This window comes from Barbus barbus (genome assembly GCF_936440315.1).
Source record: "Barbus barbus genome assembly, chromosome: 43".
NCBI lineage: Eukaryota > Metazoa > Chordata > Actinopteri > Cypriniformes > Cyprinidae > Barbus > Barbus barbus.
The window spans coordinates 10,589,485-10,605,008 of NC_136721.1; the positions used below are offsets into that span (position 1 = coordinate 10,589,485).

The 15,524-nt window shown below is 35.8% G+C and overlaps 1 protein-coding gene across 1 annotated transcript; it reads right to left on the reverse strand.

The window, feature by feature from the left end:
* Positions 1 to 3,563: 3,563 nt before the first annotated feature.
* Positions 3,564 to 14,191, reverse strand: pygma (phosphorylase, glycogen, muscle A). Its single transcript, XM_079404471.1, has 20 exons — positions 13,835 to 14,191; positions 12,137 to 12,238; positions 11,977 to 12,055; positions 11,681 to 11,784; positions 10,792 to 10,923; positions 10,595 to 10,706; positions 10,182 to 10,264; positions 9,579 to 9,722; positions 9,370 to 9,462; positions 8,683 to 8,829; positions 7,860 to 8,023; positions 7,543 to 7,657; positions 7,263 to 7,364; positions 7,031 to 7,178; positions 6,509 to 6,567; positions 6,286 to 6,427; positions 5,142 to 5,349; positions 4,859 to 4,993; positions 4,598 to 4,664; positions 3,564 to 4,515 (listed from the first exon to the last, which is right to left on the reverse strand). The coding sequence occupies exons 1-20, from the start codon at positions 14,075 to 14,077 to the stop codon at positions 4,366 to 4,368; spliced, it is 2,529 nt and encodes an 842-aa protein (XP_079260597.1). The 5' UTR covers positions 14,078 to 14,191; the 3' UTR covers positions 3,564 to 4,365.
* Between the last annotated feature and the right edge of the window lie 1,333 nt (positions 14,192 to 15,524).

Consider the following 15,524-nt stretch of genomic DNA (forward strand, 5'->3'; position numbering starts at 1 on the left):
CATAAAAAACATGCATGCACACCTGTTGTGGCTTGAAGGATGTCCTGGATTTTCTCCCTAAATCAAATGGAACAAGAAAACGATTCTCAATAGAAGTAAATAGAGAAATTGTTATGCCTTGTTGTATAATCAGCTCTGAAATTCCTCAGGCTTTTGGGTGGAAATGCAGTTCATGTCCGCACTGGATTAGAAGGTCCAGTTTTAAACCGCTTGAAGTACAAACTGTTCCATGGAGCCCAGAGATGCCTCAGCTCGACTGAAGTTGCTGTGCTCCCTCTGGAATCCCTTGGCTAACCTCTGTGTTCGTACCTGCTGTGTCCTGAAGCTGGTCCAGTGTCAGGGCCGGTGGGGTGTTACTGTGAGGAACAGGGCTCAACTCAGGGTAGATTAGTGTGAGGGAGTTTATGTCTCATTATGTATGTGAAAGGGGAGGGGATTATGGGTAAATTAATGATTTTAAGGCATTATTACAGACTTTCTGCTTAGCTGTTGAGTGGGACAAAGGCAGAAAGTTTTGTTTAATCTAGCAATTATGAGTGGGACAGAACAGATAACAGAAAGTAGAAGAGTAACCAAAGATGTTTAGCCCTAGACAGGTTCCTGTAATTCTTCTGACTCTCAAAGTTCAACCTTTTACCTCATAAACACAAGACACTTATACTTGTTCAATCTACTGTAAGGTCATAAATCTGACTGACTTGAAAGAGTCAAAAAATAGTCATCTAAAAAAAATAAAACTTGTATCAATATAAGTTTTATTGTAAAGCCATTGTGTGTGATTAGGATTTTTGAGCATTTTAATACTTTAAATTTTTATGAGCTTTTTATGACCCCCTTATGATGAACCTCCTTTCATGTGTACAGACCCTTTTTGATAAGACAAAATCATCTATGCAAAATAAAATAATTAGCTTTTATTTGTCATCATATTAAAGCTAATTCATTCTAAATAAGTTTTTGAAATATTATCTGTAAAAAAATTTAATGAAAAAAAATTCAGAAAAAAACTTGTTCACCGTCCCGTATCCTAAATATATATTTTACCATGTTTTGTTGTTACAAATTATGTAGGAACAGTAATAGATTAATTTATGACAAGAGTGCACCAAGAGTCTGTGATAAATCTGCATCATAACAGGAGTTCTGACCTTTGTCACAAAAAGTCTTTATTTCCTTGCCTTTTTTCCTATCACGTTTTAGCAATCATTATACGTTATATGCCATTTGAAAGCTTAAAATCTCAAAATTCATCCTGTGAAACCCATTTTGAAATCGGACATTGCGTTACCATAGAAATGGTACTTCAAAATATTTTAGGGGTCTCCTCCCCCTTAGCGGGGGTGTCATATTACGAAATGTATTACGGTCTTTTAGAATCAAAACTTTTTATAATCTTGACAAAGTACATATCGTTGGAAAGGTCTGAGTCTCAACATATTTTGTTATAGATATAATATCGAGAGAGAAATTGATAGGTTTGTGACAGAAATACATCAACAAAAAAATGCAATGGAGTTTGAATGGCACCCGGTGGCTGTTTTTGGTATAACGCCTAAACAAAATTGCATATGAACCTCCATTTTTTTATATAAACTTCAAATTTGGAACACAACTTATGTACTCATATGACTTTAATTTTATAGCAATTTTAGATTTTTTTACTATTTAAAAAAATATTTATTTTATATAAAATAAAATAAAATAATAATACATTTGTTTTACAGTAAATTTAAACTTCTATAACTTTTTAATACTTACATTTTTTTTAATGATTTCACTTCTGTAATAATCTGCTAATTGACTTCTTTAAAAAGAGACCAACCTTAGGCCTGTATTCAAAAGCGTTCATGAATTATAATAATTTAAGTTTGCATAGTCCACTTTTTCGTGAATTTTCAAAAATGCGGATGACAGTTAAGGGGTTAAAATGTCAATTTTTAGATATTTTAGATCATTTTATGTTTATATAATTAATTATATAATTAAAAAAACTGTTATTTTATACAATGCTGTTCAAAAGTTTTAATGTTTATTTAACTTTTATTCAGCATGGGTGTATTAAATTGATTTAAAATGACAATCAAGACATTTATAATGTTTCAAATGAATCTATCTCAAATAAACACTGTTCTTATGAATTTTCTATTCATCAAAAATGTATCACCGTTCCCACAAAAATATTAAGCAGCACGGCTGTTTTCAATATTGATAATTATAATAAATGTTACTTGAGCTTCAAATCAAGCTCTTAGAATGATTTCTGAAGGATCACGTGACGCTTGCATTTAAAGATATTAAAATAGAAAACATTTTTAATTGCAATATTATTTCACAATATTACTATTATTACTGTATTATTTATTCAATAAATGCAGACTTGCTGAGCATAAGAAACTTTCAAAATCATAAACTCTTACTGACCCCAAACTTTTGAACAGTAATAACATTAATGTTTAATAAGTATTAGGAATAATTATAATTACATTTATTGACATTTCATATTGTATTTCATTTTATTATTTTTTTAAATTGGAAGGGTGTGTGTGTGTGTGTGTGTGTGCGAGTGTGTGTGTGTGTGTGTGTGTGTGTGTGTGTGTGTGTGTGAATCAGTGAATATTTTTCATTCCACTATTATTGTTGTAACCCTTGCGAAAACTAAAGGTGGCAATAGAGAAAATATAATAATCTCGAACATGTACACTTTTTTTTTATTACCCCCAGTCCCATACCATTGCGGCCACTGGGGGGCACAGTTTAAAAAAAAACCCTTATGTAAAAGAATATGCTCCATAATGGGAGCTGCCTCAAAGATTATTGATGTGTATGAATGTATTATAAAACCACCCATATACAGTTCAAAATTAAGAAAATAAATCTCTTTGTGTTTGCATGAATTTAGTTTCTTACTCAGTCATCCTGTATCATCAGTTTTTGCTGAATAATGCTGACAGAGAACAGTTGAACATTGATTGAGTTGAAGTTATTCACTGTTAATGTGATGAACTCCACCTGTACTAACTTGAGGGGAACTGACATTACACAATCATCCTAGCCACATGCATTTGGCACAGAATGTTGTTAGAGTGAAGCTACAGACGTTTGCGATAATCGAATGCCTCCTGTTCTGCAGTATGAACAGAAAGTCAGGACCTGTTTATCTCCAAATCGCTCCAGTGAAGAGCAACGCCAGCTGCCAGAGCAAATAACTGAGCGTAGACCGTCTCATGATGGAGCCAGTTTCTTGTGTCCCCTGCCAGTTTGTGAGATGACCTTAAGTTTGAAAGTGCAAGGTGGAATTTAGCATTTCTCACGCAATTGAGGCAGAGTAACCAAGTTCTAGACACTGCTGGTTAGCCATTATAATACTGCACGTCATATTTATTGGCAGCGTAAAGCACAACTGACCCCTGATTTAAAACATTGTTTGTGTGCGTGTGAGAGTGTCTCACACGTGGGTAAATACTGAAGTGCTCAAGTGTCATACATGAATGTGTCAACTGGGGTGTGTTTACATAACACTTCTTCTCATTCTTAGCAAACTGGTGAGAAATAAGACAAAGAAGTGGATTATTAGTAGTTTATTACATAATTCCATCGTTCTTTAACAAAAACAATTGGAAAAGGCCTTGTATTTGTGATTGGTGATTATGATGATTAATAACAGCTGATGAGACTCTTCAGAAGTGCATGATTTTTGTGACTTTTACACAATACACAGTCCAAAAACCTGTTAAAAGTACAGGGACAACTATAAATTCACACATATGTTTGAGCAATGCTTACTGTCTCGCTTTAAAAGCAACTGTAACCCCCTACACCAACCAATTTGCACACATTACTGACAATCTTGTCATTTTAAGCATGTTCCTAAAACTAGCAGCCAAATGCAACAGTGTTTGAGATTGGATTTAATTGGATTTTTTTTCCAAATACGCAGTGCTTGAACAGTTCAGACAGGGGAAAACACTCAATGTCAAAACCCAAATATAACATCAAGAACCTTCTGGGATGTGATGTTTCCTCATCTTATTCTGAGTATGTGATTGAGAGCGTTTCCCAAAAGTATAGTAAGCCTATGTAGATTGTAGAGACCATGTAGAGTTTCGATGAACTACTTAGGCTTACAGTGCTTTTGGAAAATGCAGCCTTGGTTTTTGCTGAATAATGCTGATGCTACCTGTTGGAACATTTGTTGAAGTTATTGATTGTTTGTGAAGTGAATGAGGCAGAACGTTTAAGATTGAAGATTGACAGATTGCGTTCGGGTTGCCATAGTTAGAGCAAGACTGTTTTTTTTGATGAGGGAGCATCTAGTATTGCTAGATCGTATAGGTTGCTCTTGGTTCGAGATGGGCAGGTGGAGGTTTATTTCAGGTCATCAGGTGCAGCAAGCTTCTCCAGAGTGGGCTCTACACCCCAGATCTCACGGGCGTACTGGGAGATGGTGCGGTCGCTGGAGAACTTGCCTGAACCGGCAATGTTGAGGATCACCTTCTTGGTCCATTCCTTAGGTTTCTGTTGATGCAAAAAGAATTATAATTAATCATGATCAAAGTTCTACATTTTTGGCAATGTAACAAAAACAGTTTGCACTCACCTTATACAAAGCACTGACTTTATCTTGGCATTTGATGTAGTCTTCATAGTCAGCAAACACCTTGAACCTGTGCAGCAAGAAACACAATTATATACTCTACGAATGTGATAAATATTTTAAAAAAAATCAAGAATTTGGTTTGCAGGGATGATGACTTGCATATCTGGGAACAATTTTGTAAGAATATTAATATTAATGTAACTGCTTAACTGTTAAATTAATTATTTTGTGGCAATGTGTTTCTTGTTCTTATTTCTATACCTATCATGGTGCATCAGCATGTTGACGATATCCTTGAAGAGGTCTGGCTGCTTTGGGCTGAAGAAGCCTCCTGCGATCTGGTCAATGGCCTGCTTCAGCTCTGGAATACGATTGTAGTACTCGGATGCGTTGTATCTGCAAGATAGAAGGAGGTTGTGTCATATACTGTACATACATTGTGTGAGTGATATTATTTCTCTCAATTCTACCAAATAGTACAATAATTCAAAAGGTACATTTAAAAAATTAGTATTTAAGTATCAAAATTAGTATTTTTCCCAACCCTTTAGTATCCATAGCATCTACATCCTCCACTCTCATGCCGAAGATGAAGAGGTTGCCGTCTCCTGCTTCCTCTGCCATCTCCACATTGGCTCCATCCATGGTGCCGATGGTCAGAGCTCCGTTCAGCATGAACTTCATGTTGCCTGTTCCAGAAGCTTCTGTGCCGGCTGTGGAGATCTGCTCGGACAGGTCAGCCGCAGGGATCGCTGATAGAAAGAAAAACATTAATAGGCATAATATTTATGGTCATTTGACTCATTTGTCAGGTGAAAATAAGGCAGTATATGTAGAAGCAGTTTTAAAGTGGGGAACTGAACATAGATGGTAGTTATGTCACTATACAGAGAAAATTGGGCTAATGAATATTAATTAGCTAATTAATATGCATTTACCACAGAGGCTATAATGCTACCAGGCATGTTCTAAACATCATTTTATTTCATTTTTATTAATTGTAATATCAGTTAGTTTGGAGATTGTGTCTGTAGTAGAAAGGTTATTACAGTTAATAGCTAAAAATATATATATTTTCATTACTTGAAATAAATTAAACTTTAACTGAAATAACTTTCCTTTATTTTCAGCTAGTTGCAAAGGCAACATTTCTCATTTTAATTTAGTTTAACTGACATTCTGAAATAACTACAATAACTAAAACTTGAAAAAAAAGACAAAAAAATAAAAAATACTAAAACTTTAACTAAAAAGAAAATGTAACTAAAATAAAAACCGAAAAAAAAAAAAATCTCTATATATATATATATATATATATACATATATATATATATATATATATATATATATATATATATATATATATATATATACATATATATATATATATATATATATATATATATATATATATATATATACATATATATATATATATACACATATATATATATACATATATATATATACATATATACATATATATATATACATATATATATATACATATATATATATATATATATATATATATATATATATATATATATATATATATATATATATACATACACAGTATAGCTCATCTCCAAGTATCAAAACTTAAATTATATGATTAAAATATTAAGATATGATTAAAAATAAAACAAAATTATTTAAACATAGTAGCATATGTTGTAATTTGGCACCTTTTTCAGCAAGGGTGACTCTGTAGTTCTCCAGGAAAATGACTTTGAGGCGGTCACCCACTACAGGGTCATTGTTGACCACCTCACCAATGGCTGTGATGAGACGAATGATCATTTTAGCTGTGTGGTAGCCTGGAGCAGCCTGGGAAGAATTGAGCAGAACATAATCATCAGAAACAGAATTAAATAAACATCTTACTGCATTTAAATCTCATAAGATCACCTTTCCTCCAATCATAATTGTTCTTGGGGTCCACTGCTTGTTAGGCTCTTTCTTGATGCCTGCAAAGTAGAAGTAACATCCACAAATTGTCATAATACCTTTCTCTAAACCTTCAACAGCTTTATCTGATGATGGATGTGTTAGACAGCGTTACAATTTATTTTTGCTAAATATTTTTATTTTACATTACGGTTATTTGTTCATATATTTTATTTAAACTTTTTTATAAATCAATAAATCTGTCATTAATTTATTATTTTTTCCTTTTCCAAAAAAGTTGAAACATTCTCCTCAGAGAAAAACACCGCTGGCTAATAGCAGTAAGGGGAAGGTGGCAAATATTGTTATTTTATTTTATGGTATTTAATATACATTTTTTTAATGCTTGTTTTCGCTTCCAAAAAAAAAACCTAAAAGTGATGGTGAAATCCAAAAATGATAAAAAAATTCTCCTCCTTCATCCCTGATTAATTGTGATAGTGAGAATGGACACAAATGAATAAAAGTGCAGGAGTCACTCACGGTTGTAGAAAGTGATAATGTGCAGACAGTTGAGCAGCTGCCTCTTATACTCATGGATTCTCTTCACCTGAATGTCAAACATTGAGTTGGGGTTGATCTTCACTTTGTAGTGCTCTTCCAGAAGCACAGCAAACTTCATCTTGTTCTCCTAGAAGAGGTGAGAACTTAAATCAATTTGAAATTCCAAACCTACTGGGCCATTGATATATGCCACATATCCTTTCTTTCTAACCTGTTTAACTTTGGCGATATCTCGAATAAAAGCCTCGTCATTGACAAAATCACGAAGCTTTTTCAGTTGATCCAGGTCACGGATGAAGTCCTCTCCGATTCTCTAACATGTGAGCAAGCCAAAGAATTTAGAGTAGGAGTAAGGCTATCACACCACCATGATATTATACATTATATAAAACTACAATTAGTGCACACAAACTTCTGCTGACAGTCAGGGATCCTGTCACGGTCAGTTATGGAAACAAGCAACAAATGAAGTTATGAATGACTGCACCAACCTCTGCAATGACCTCAGCCAAACCAGGGTTGCACATCACCAACCAACGGCGAGGGGTGATACCATTGGTTTTATTCTGGAACTTGTGTGGATCCATCTCATAGAAGTCCTTGAATCTATTTAGTAAATGAATAGTAATCATTATTCACCGAGAATGACTGTGACCGGGTGATTGAGTCAGTAAGAACAATTCAGCAGCAAATCGTTCAGTCCTTTTTTTTGGAAACAGAACAATGTGTTAACTGATTCAGTTCAGTTTACTAACTTAATGATCCGAATCTCCGATATCTGACTAACATGATGTGTTTGAATACATACACGGTAGCTTTGAGGATGTCCGAGTGGATTCGTGCCACACCGTTGACTGCATGAGAGCCGACGATGCACATATGAGCCATGTTGACTCTCTTCTGTCCGCCCTCCTCAATGAGAGACATGCGGCACAAGCGGTCCATATCACCGGGGTAAAGAGAGGACACACGCTACAACAACAAACAGAATGGGTTCTGTATACAACACACTCACAAAACACACTTTTTGCAGTTATGGCATCTTTTAGGATTGATGATAGGATTTATTTGCTACCATTTTAACTTTTTGGTTGGTAAACTTTTGTTTTTGATGGGAAACAAATATTTAAATATTATTGCAATTTGAAATAACTGTTTTCTATTCTACTGCCCTTAGCCCTTAGTGTCACATGATCCTTCAGAAACTATTCTAATATTCTGATTTGGTGCTCAAGAAAAAGGTTTAAAATGTTGTGCTGCTTAATATTTTGATGGAAGCTGTGATACATTTTTTGCAGGATTCTTTCATTAATTGAAAGTTCAAAAGAACAGTGTGTTTATTTGAAGTTCCTTTTTTAACATTGTAAAAGTCTTTACTGTCACTTTAATGCATAAATTAAATGCATCCTCATTAAATAAAAGTATTAATTAATTTTAAAAAAAAAATCATACCGACCTGAAGCTTTTGAATAGTGGTTTGTGTTAAAAATAATATATTATATACATTTTGGATACTTTTGGATGGCTATTAATAAAGAAACATGCTTTTGCCTGCATCAAATCAGCCAAATCTTAACCACAATTTTCAGTGTAAAAATGTGTTCTAGTTTTGTGCTCTGTTGAAGTCAGACCTCCAGGTGGCGGCGATTGATTTCATAGATGATCTCGAGGTGCCGTGGCAGCAGGGTCTGGAAGAGGTCGATAGGCCAGCGTTCCAGAGCCTCAGGCAGCACAGTGTGATTGGTGTAGGCGCAGGTCTTGATACAGATGTCCCATGCCTGCAGAGAGTGAGGAAATCAACACAGTTTGGCTTACAACTTACTACAATCCAGTAACTTCATTTGTATTGAAGGAATAGTTCAACCCAAAATTTAAATTTTGTCCTCATTTACTCACCCTCATGTTGTTCCAAACCTGTATGAGTTTCTTTATGTTGACCATAAAAGATATTTTGAAGAATGCAGTTGATGGGCCTCCATTGACTTCCATAGTATTTTTTCCCCCTTCTATTTAAGTCAATGAGGGCCAACAACTGTTTTGTCCTCCAAAATTCTTCAAAATATCTAAGTTTGGAACGGTATAAATTTTAATTTGGGGTGAACTATTCCTTGAAGAGCAACTTCAGATTTTTAACACTTTTACAAATAATGTAACACATAAAACATAACAAACAGCGAATGTAATGATGTTCAGAATGATTTTTGAGACTGAGCTTCTTTGTACACTGTTGCCCTCTAGTGTTATGAGTCATTCAGTGCTGTATGAAACTAAATAAAAGATTGATTCAATTATAATGTTTTACAGTAAAAATGTCGGACCTTGTCCCATGGTAGTTTCTCTTCGTCAACCAGCACTCTCATCAGCTCCGGGATGGCTAAGGCAGGGTGAGTGTCGTTCAGCTGAATGGCCACCTGAAAGCAGCAAAACAAAAAGAGAGAGTAATGCCAAAGAGCAGAGCTGTGGCATCTACATCCTTCAACTTCAAGACAAACATTTTTCAGTCAGTGAGACTTTAGAAGATATCAACCTTGTCAGGCAGAGTGCTGAAATCTGTGCGCACGATATCCCTGGAGCCGAACTTGGAGGCCTTGAAGCGGCGGATGATGTCTTGGAGAGTCGCAGCCACTACAAAGTACTCCTGCTTCAATCTGAGCTCCTTACCCTCAAAAAACTACAAGAAGACAGGGACCGAAAGCTTCAGGCAGGTATGTAAAAACCATGTGATGAAACTATGGCTGTCCTTAAAGGAATAGTTGACCGAGAGATTTTTTTTTAATTATATTTTTTTTTTTACGTGTCCTTTTTTACAGCTTGAAAGCCTAGATTTTTGTACATAGTATGAGCAGCCAGCAACAGATTTCTACTGTGTGGGCTGCAAGAGATTTCTGTTTGATAGAACAATGATACATGGTTTCTAGCGTGTTCTGAGTGGTTGCTGGAGTGATGATGTTCTGAAGTTTCTAGGGTGTTATGTGTTGTTGCTATGTTAAGTGTTTGCAAGGGTATTCCTCAAGTTTTCTCATTTTGGGTTTTAAATGACATGAGGGTAAGTAAATATTGATCAAATGTGCTTTTCTGAATTAACTAGGCCTATTCATTTAAGTTGATGATCAGTTGCGTGTTTACTGACGTTATCATTGGGGTAGAGCACACGAGAGATGTTCTCTGCCAGGTTCCTGTCCAGCACGGCCTGAATGTAGCCACCGATATTAACTGAAGAAGGGAGGAGAACATGTGAGTCAAACACCATCTTGAATGTTTAAGCTGGACAAGGTATAGTCACATTGCAAAATTTTGTAGGCAAAAAGGTGCCTTCACGTCCGGATTCTTATGATAGCTTGTTTCCACCACTGAATAAAAAATAAAAAAGGTAATTGTGAATTTTTCTGACACAAAATTTTTTTTATTTTTAAAAAAAAATTTATTCAGTGGCAGAAGCAAGCTTCTCTAGATTCCTATTAGAATGACTGTATTTCACCCCAAAACATTTACCGGACAACATGTCCGATACAGGACTGAACAGTAACTGTTGCTGGTACTCACAGTCTTTCAGGTTGAAATCGCAAGGGGCCTTGGCAGACCACAGCCTCATGGTGTTTACCATGTTGTTTCTGTATCCGGGTACAGGGGTGTCATAGGGCAAAGCTAAGACAACCTGTGCAAACAAAATGTAATAGGTTTATGACTACAGTATTAACACACACAAACACACAGCTTTATGAATGGGAATGATGCTATACCTGAGTATCCACCCATTTCACTCCATCTGGGTGATGCTCTGTCCTACCATAAAAGTGCACAGGGCGCATATATTCTGGACGTGCTTTCTCCCACGGGTTACCATAGCGGAGCCAGTCATCTGCCTCTTCCACCTGTCAATCATCAATATTATCAAAAATTCAAAATGTGTGCAGAGAAATTTTAAGTAATATTTCTTATAGGCATAGTGAATAAACTGGTCTGGGTGATTGCTAAAATTATACTGTAAAAAATGCTTTTCTTACTTAGATTTTTTGTCTTGTTTCCAGCCAAAATATCTAAAAATTCTTAAATCAAGAAGGATTTTCTAGACAAATAAACAAATATTGTCTTGTTTTCAGTAAAAACTAGTCAAAATTAAGGGAAGCATGTGTGTGCATTCCTCTGCTTGAAAACAAGGCACAGCACATCCGGGTTCTACTTCAGAACGCCGGCTCCGGCGTCAGTGGCACCACATGTATGCATGGTACTCTCCTGAACTGAGAAGAAATTGTTTAATAAATTGTCATTACTTTGTTTTCTTTGCGCACAAAAAAATTATTCTCGTAGCGTCATAGAATTACGGTTGAATCACTGATGTCACATGGACTATTTTAACAATGTCCTTACTACCTTTCTGGGCCTTGAACATGTCAGTTGCATTGCTGTCTATGGAGAGTCAGAATTTGAAAACACTCGGATTTCATCAAAAATATCTTAATGGTGTTCCGAAGATGAACGAAGCCCTTACGGGTTTGGAATGACATGACAGTGAGTACTTAATGACATCATTTAAATTTTTTGGATGAACTATCCCTTTAAATTAATATTGTTTTTTTTGTTGTTTTTTTTTTTAAATCAAGTCAGACTATTAAAGGTAATTTAAACTACCTGCCAGCCATTGGAGATTTTCTGGTTGAAGATACCAAACTCATAGCGGATACCATAACCGTAGGCAGCCAGGCCAAGAGAAGCCATAGAGTCCAGGAAGCAAGCTAACAAACAAGAGAGAGACCAAGGGTAAGTGCTTCTTTTCAGAAACCGATTTATCGTGCCTTTGAAAAGTTCTATAGCTTTGAAATGTTCAAGAACAGGCTGTTCCAATATTTTCTTTTGCAAAGTTAAAAAAAAAAAATCTATACCGAAGATGATGGTTCCTCTTTCAAACCTGAGGTCAGATTACTAACCAGCAAGACGGCCAAGACCTCCATTTCCCAGTCCAGCATCTTCCTCCATCTCCTGCAGCTCCTCCATATCCAGACCCAGCTGAGGTACAATGTACGTAATGAATCAATGGTTTCAAACAATCACCTAAAGCATTACACTGGCTTCATTGTGTAGTCTTACCTGATACACGGCTTCATCACAAGCGTTCTCCAGTGCCAGGTTCACCATAGTGTTCTGCAAGGTACGGCCCATGTAGAACTCCAGGGAGAGGTAGTAAACACGCTATTAGACACAAGTAAGATAAGACAGAATAAGTTCTTCATTTTTTAACATATATTAAAAAATACAGCAACATTGTTTACATAATGGTTATGCACATCAAAATATTGATTTAGGGTTACCAAGTCAAGCTCTCCAAGGCCCACCCTCAGCCTGGGAACAATTTTTAGACTTTATTAAAAACTATTTTAATACTTCCTGGCAGAGGGATCATTTACACATGGCAAACTGATACCATCCCTGTTGTAGCCTTTGACATTTTAGGCCTTCCTTTGGTGTTGGGTTTGAAAAGCAAGAGAGAGAAAGAGACAGTGGAGGTGAGAGAGGGGGCGTGTGGTGGCACGACGGGCTGAAACAGACAAGTCAGAGATGGGGGAAGCTCACTGGTGTTATGTAACACTGGCATTTTGACTCCAGCAAAAATAACCAGCAGTAAGGTCGCCAGCAAAGGTTACAGAGTTTGTAATGTTGTTCTGTAAAGCAGCTAATGAAGAAGGCCTGAGTGTAGACCAATGTGTCATACAAGATGTTGAAAACAGTTTAAACTATGAAATAGATGGCAGTGTCCAGGTAAACCACACACTTCTGCCCACACCAGCCATTTCATAGCATCCAAAAGCTTTGAACTCATGGAACTGGTTTCTCACATCACTTCTGCAGTCACATTTAGAAGGAAACAGTCATGAGCCTCATTGGAGCTTTTAATGATCAAGTCAAGGTTTATCGCTGATGTCCACCTACAGAAAAAAAAGAGCCGAATGGAACTCTCCGAAGAAGTCCAGGTCATTTTTGGTTATGATATTTCCTGTAAAAAGGTTTGTATAGTCTTAATGTAACTCTGATTAATTATAAGGCTGAATTATATGTCACCTCTTCCTCCCATATATGTTTCTACAGTGACCTTTCTTTTAGGGAGTAACTTTTGACCTTTATATCCTCGACACCTTTTCCATCCAGGGATTTCAGGCTGAGGAAAAGGTCAGGGATGCTGAGCTGTGGTTTCATCTCCCATCTTCAGACTCAGATTTTGATGCTCTGAATACTGACACATTCTTTTTGTACAGTTTCTGCTGCTTGGTCCTTTGAATATTTATAAAAGATATATAACAAATGTCATTAGATCATTAGTTCCTTTATTATTTAAAGATGAAAAATCACAAGCATAATCATCAAAATTCAAGATGATTTTTGCATGACAGAGCGCATATAAACTGGAGATGCATTATTGTGCTATTAATGTACAGCTCATGCTATTGATCATCTTAAATACTCATTCATGTTCCCAAGTTGAGATATGTATGCTCTTTGAAATCATTGCAAAAATTATATTAAACCACCAAAGATGTGCTAAAGTTGAATCCTGATTATTTATATTTTGCATAGGGTGCTGATCCCAGTGAAGAAGGGTCACAAAAGGTCAACAATGCTGTGGTCAAGCAGGGCATCTCTTCCAGTGCACAAATGGCATGGAATGATTTTATTGGAGCTTCACTGACTCCTAGTTATTAATTGCGTACAAAAAATTATTTGTTTTGGTGCAATCGTGTCATGCATGGACTTGCTTTTATTTTAGTGCAACCTCAACATGCACGAACTTACTTTGGGGTCTTTCTCGTAATAACTCTGCTGTGTTCTGATCCATCTGCCTACCAAGTGGTCTCTGACTGTGTGCGCGAGCGCAAAGTAATAATCCCGTTTGGTGGATACATTCCTGTCCTTCACCAGCGTGAAATGCAGATGGCGATTAAAGTTTTTCTTTAGGTCTGCCACATTCTCCACACCGGCGAGCCCCTTCACAGAAATCTGCTTTTTCCTGTCGTGGTCTGACAGTGGTTTAGACATGGTGACAACAGTCTCGTCTTGGGTTCAGGTAAGAGAATAAACACCAGACCGCACGCGACAGCACCCATAGAACACTGACAGCACTCCATATTTAAAGTCCTCATCATGAATATTAATTAGTGGGCGGTGTCGCGCGCAGCCATCCGCCAATTAAATCTTCGATAAGTTATCTACCCTTTATGAAAATGAGGATACAATGTTTTCTTTTTTACGCGATTGATAAATATGTACAGTAGAAATGAATTATGAATAAACGTATTTTAAGTTGAACTACAACTCCAACAACCCAGAATTCTCTCGAGCCAGAGACATTAATAGCTGCAATGACCCAACTAAAAGGCCATGATATTTGAACGGCATGCGGCTCGCATAGTTCTATACAACAGCTGAGCACCACACATGAATTCTCAATCTTGTTCAAATTAATATGCATTTCAATTATGAAATGCTTTGCAAACGTAATACACTGTTTATTTCATAGAGAATTGCAGTCCCAGATTCTAAGCTAACCCATGGGACCAACAAATCACATTTTGTACACGTTAAAACCAACGAATTATCATTATTACATTTTATAGGCTAATGCATATAAGGCTATTTAATATTCATTCATTTTTCTAAAAATATCGTGCTTTTTTCTTTTAAGGAAATGTTTTTTCTTTTCTCTGCAGACCCCCTGCAGTACCTTCACAAATCCTTTAGAGCAGAACCGGATAAGATGTGCTGTTTTTTGTAAAGATCATAACGATTCATTAGCCCCCTGCATTGCAAAATAAATCATTAATCCCTTCGTATTAGATATATTTGCCTTAGTTTCTAGAGTTTTGTAAAAAAAAAAAAAAAAAAAATAGAAAGCTTAATTCTATCCAAGATCTGCTTTAATGGTTAAGATCCTTCTTAATTTGCTATATTTACACTAAATATAGTGTAAATTTACACTTCAATTCAAGATAAACATGAGACAGGACAACATAATATTGATAATAATAGGAAATTATTCAAGTTTTTTTCAGTCTGGATATTTTCATACCCTAATCACTATCATATATAACTTTAAAATAACACTAGTTTAACTTTATTCCATTAAGCTCAGGGTTTAAACTTTGTTGAAACATTGCTTTCAAAATGTATTAAATGAAAGATGTTTTAATTATTTAATTTTTTTTTTAAATATTATTTGACAATTTAGTTTTAATATCAATTCAAGCTTCAGTAATAGCCAGAGTGAGATATTAAAGTATTTGACACTATGTGGCCACTGAGGGGAGCCAACACAACTGTTCAATTTCACATTGATCACACCCTCAGCGGTGTGAATTATGGACGCTGTTGTGCCCAAGCTTTATAAGCACAGTTCTGTGATGCTCTGATTTACCATTAAAGCAAACAGTCACATGCTTCATTATCCTTAAATGAAGCAAAATTTCATAAGCAAGAATGTTTAATT

Bases quoted from the DNA above. Each gene is read 5' to 3' on its own strand.
- pygma (XM_079404471.1), bottom strand. From the start codon at position 14,077: ATGTCTAAACCACTGTCAGACCACGACAGGAAAAAGCAGATTTCTGTG. The intron at 9,723-10,181 runs GTCAGTAAACAC...GTCTTCTTGTAG, and splicing joins TGCTCTACCCCAATGATAAC to TTTTTTGAGGGTAAGGAGCT. The intron at 8,830-9,369 runs GTCCGACATTTT...CACTCTCTGCAG, and splicing joins AGAAACTACCATGGGACAAG to GCATGGGACATCTGTATCAA.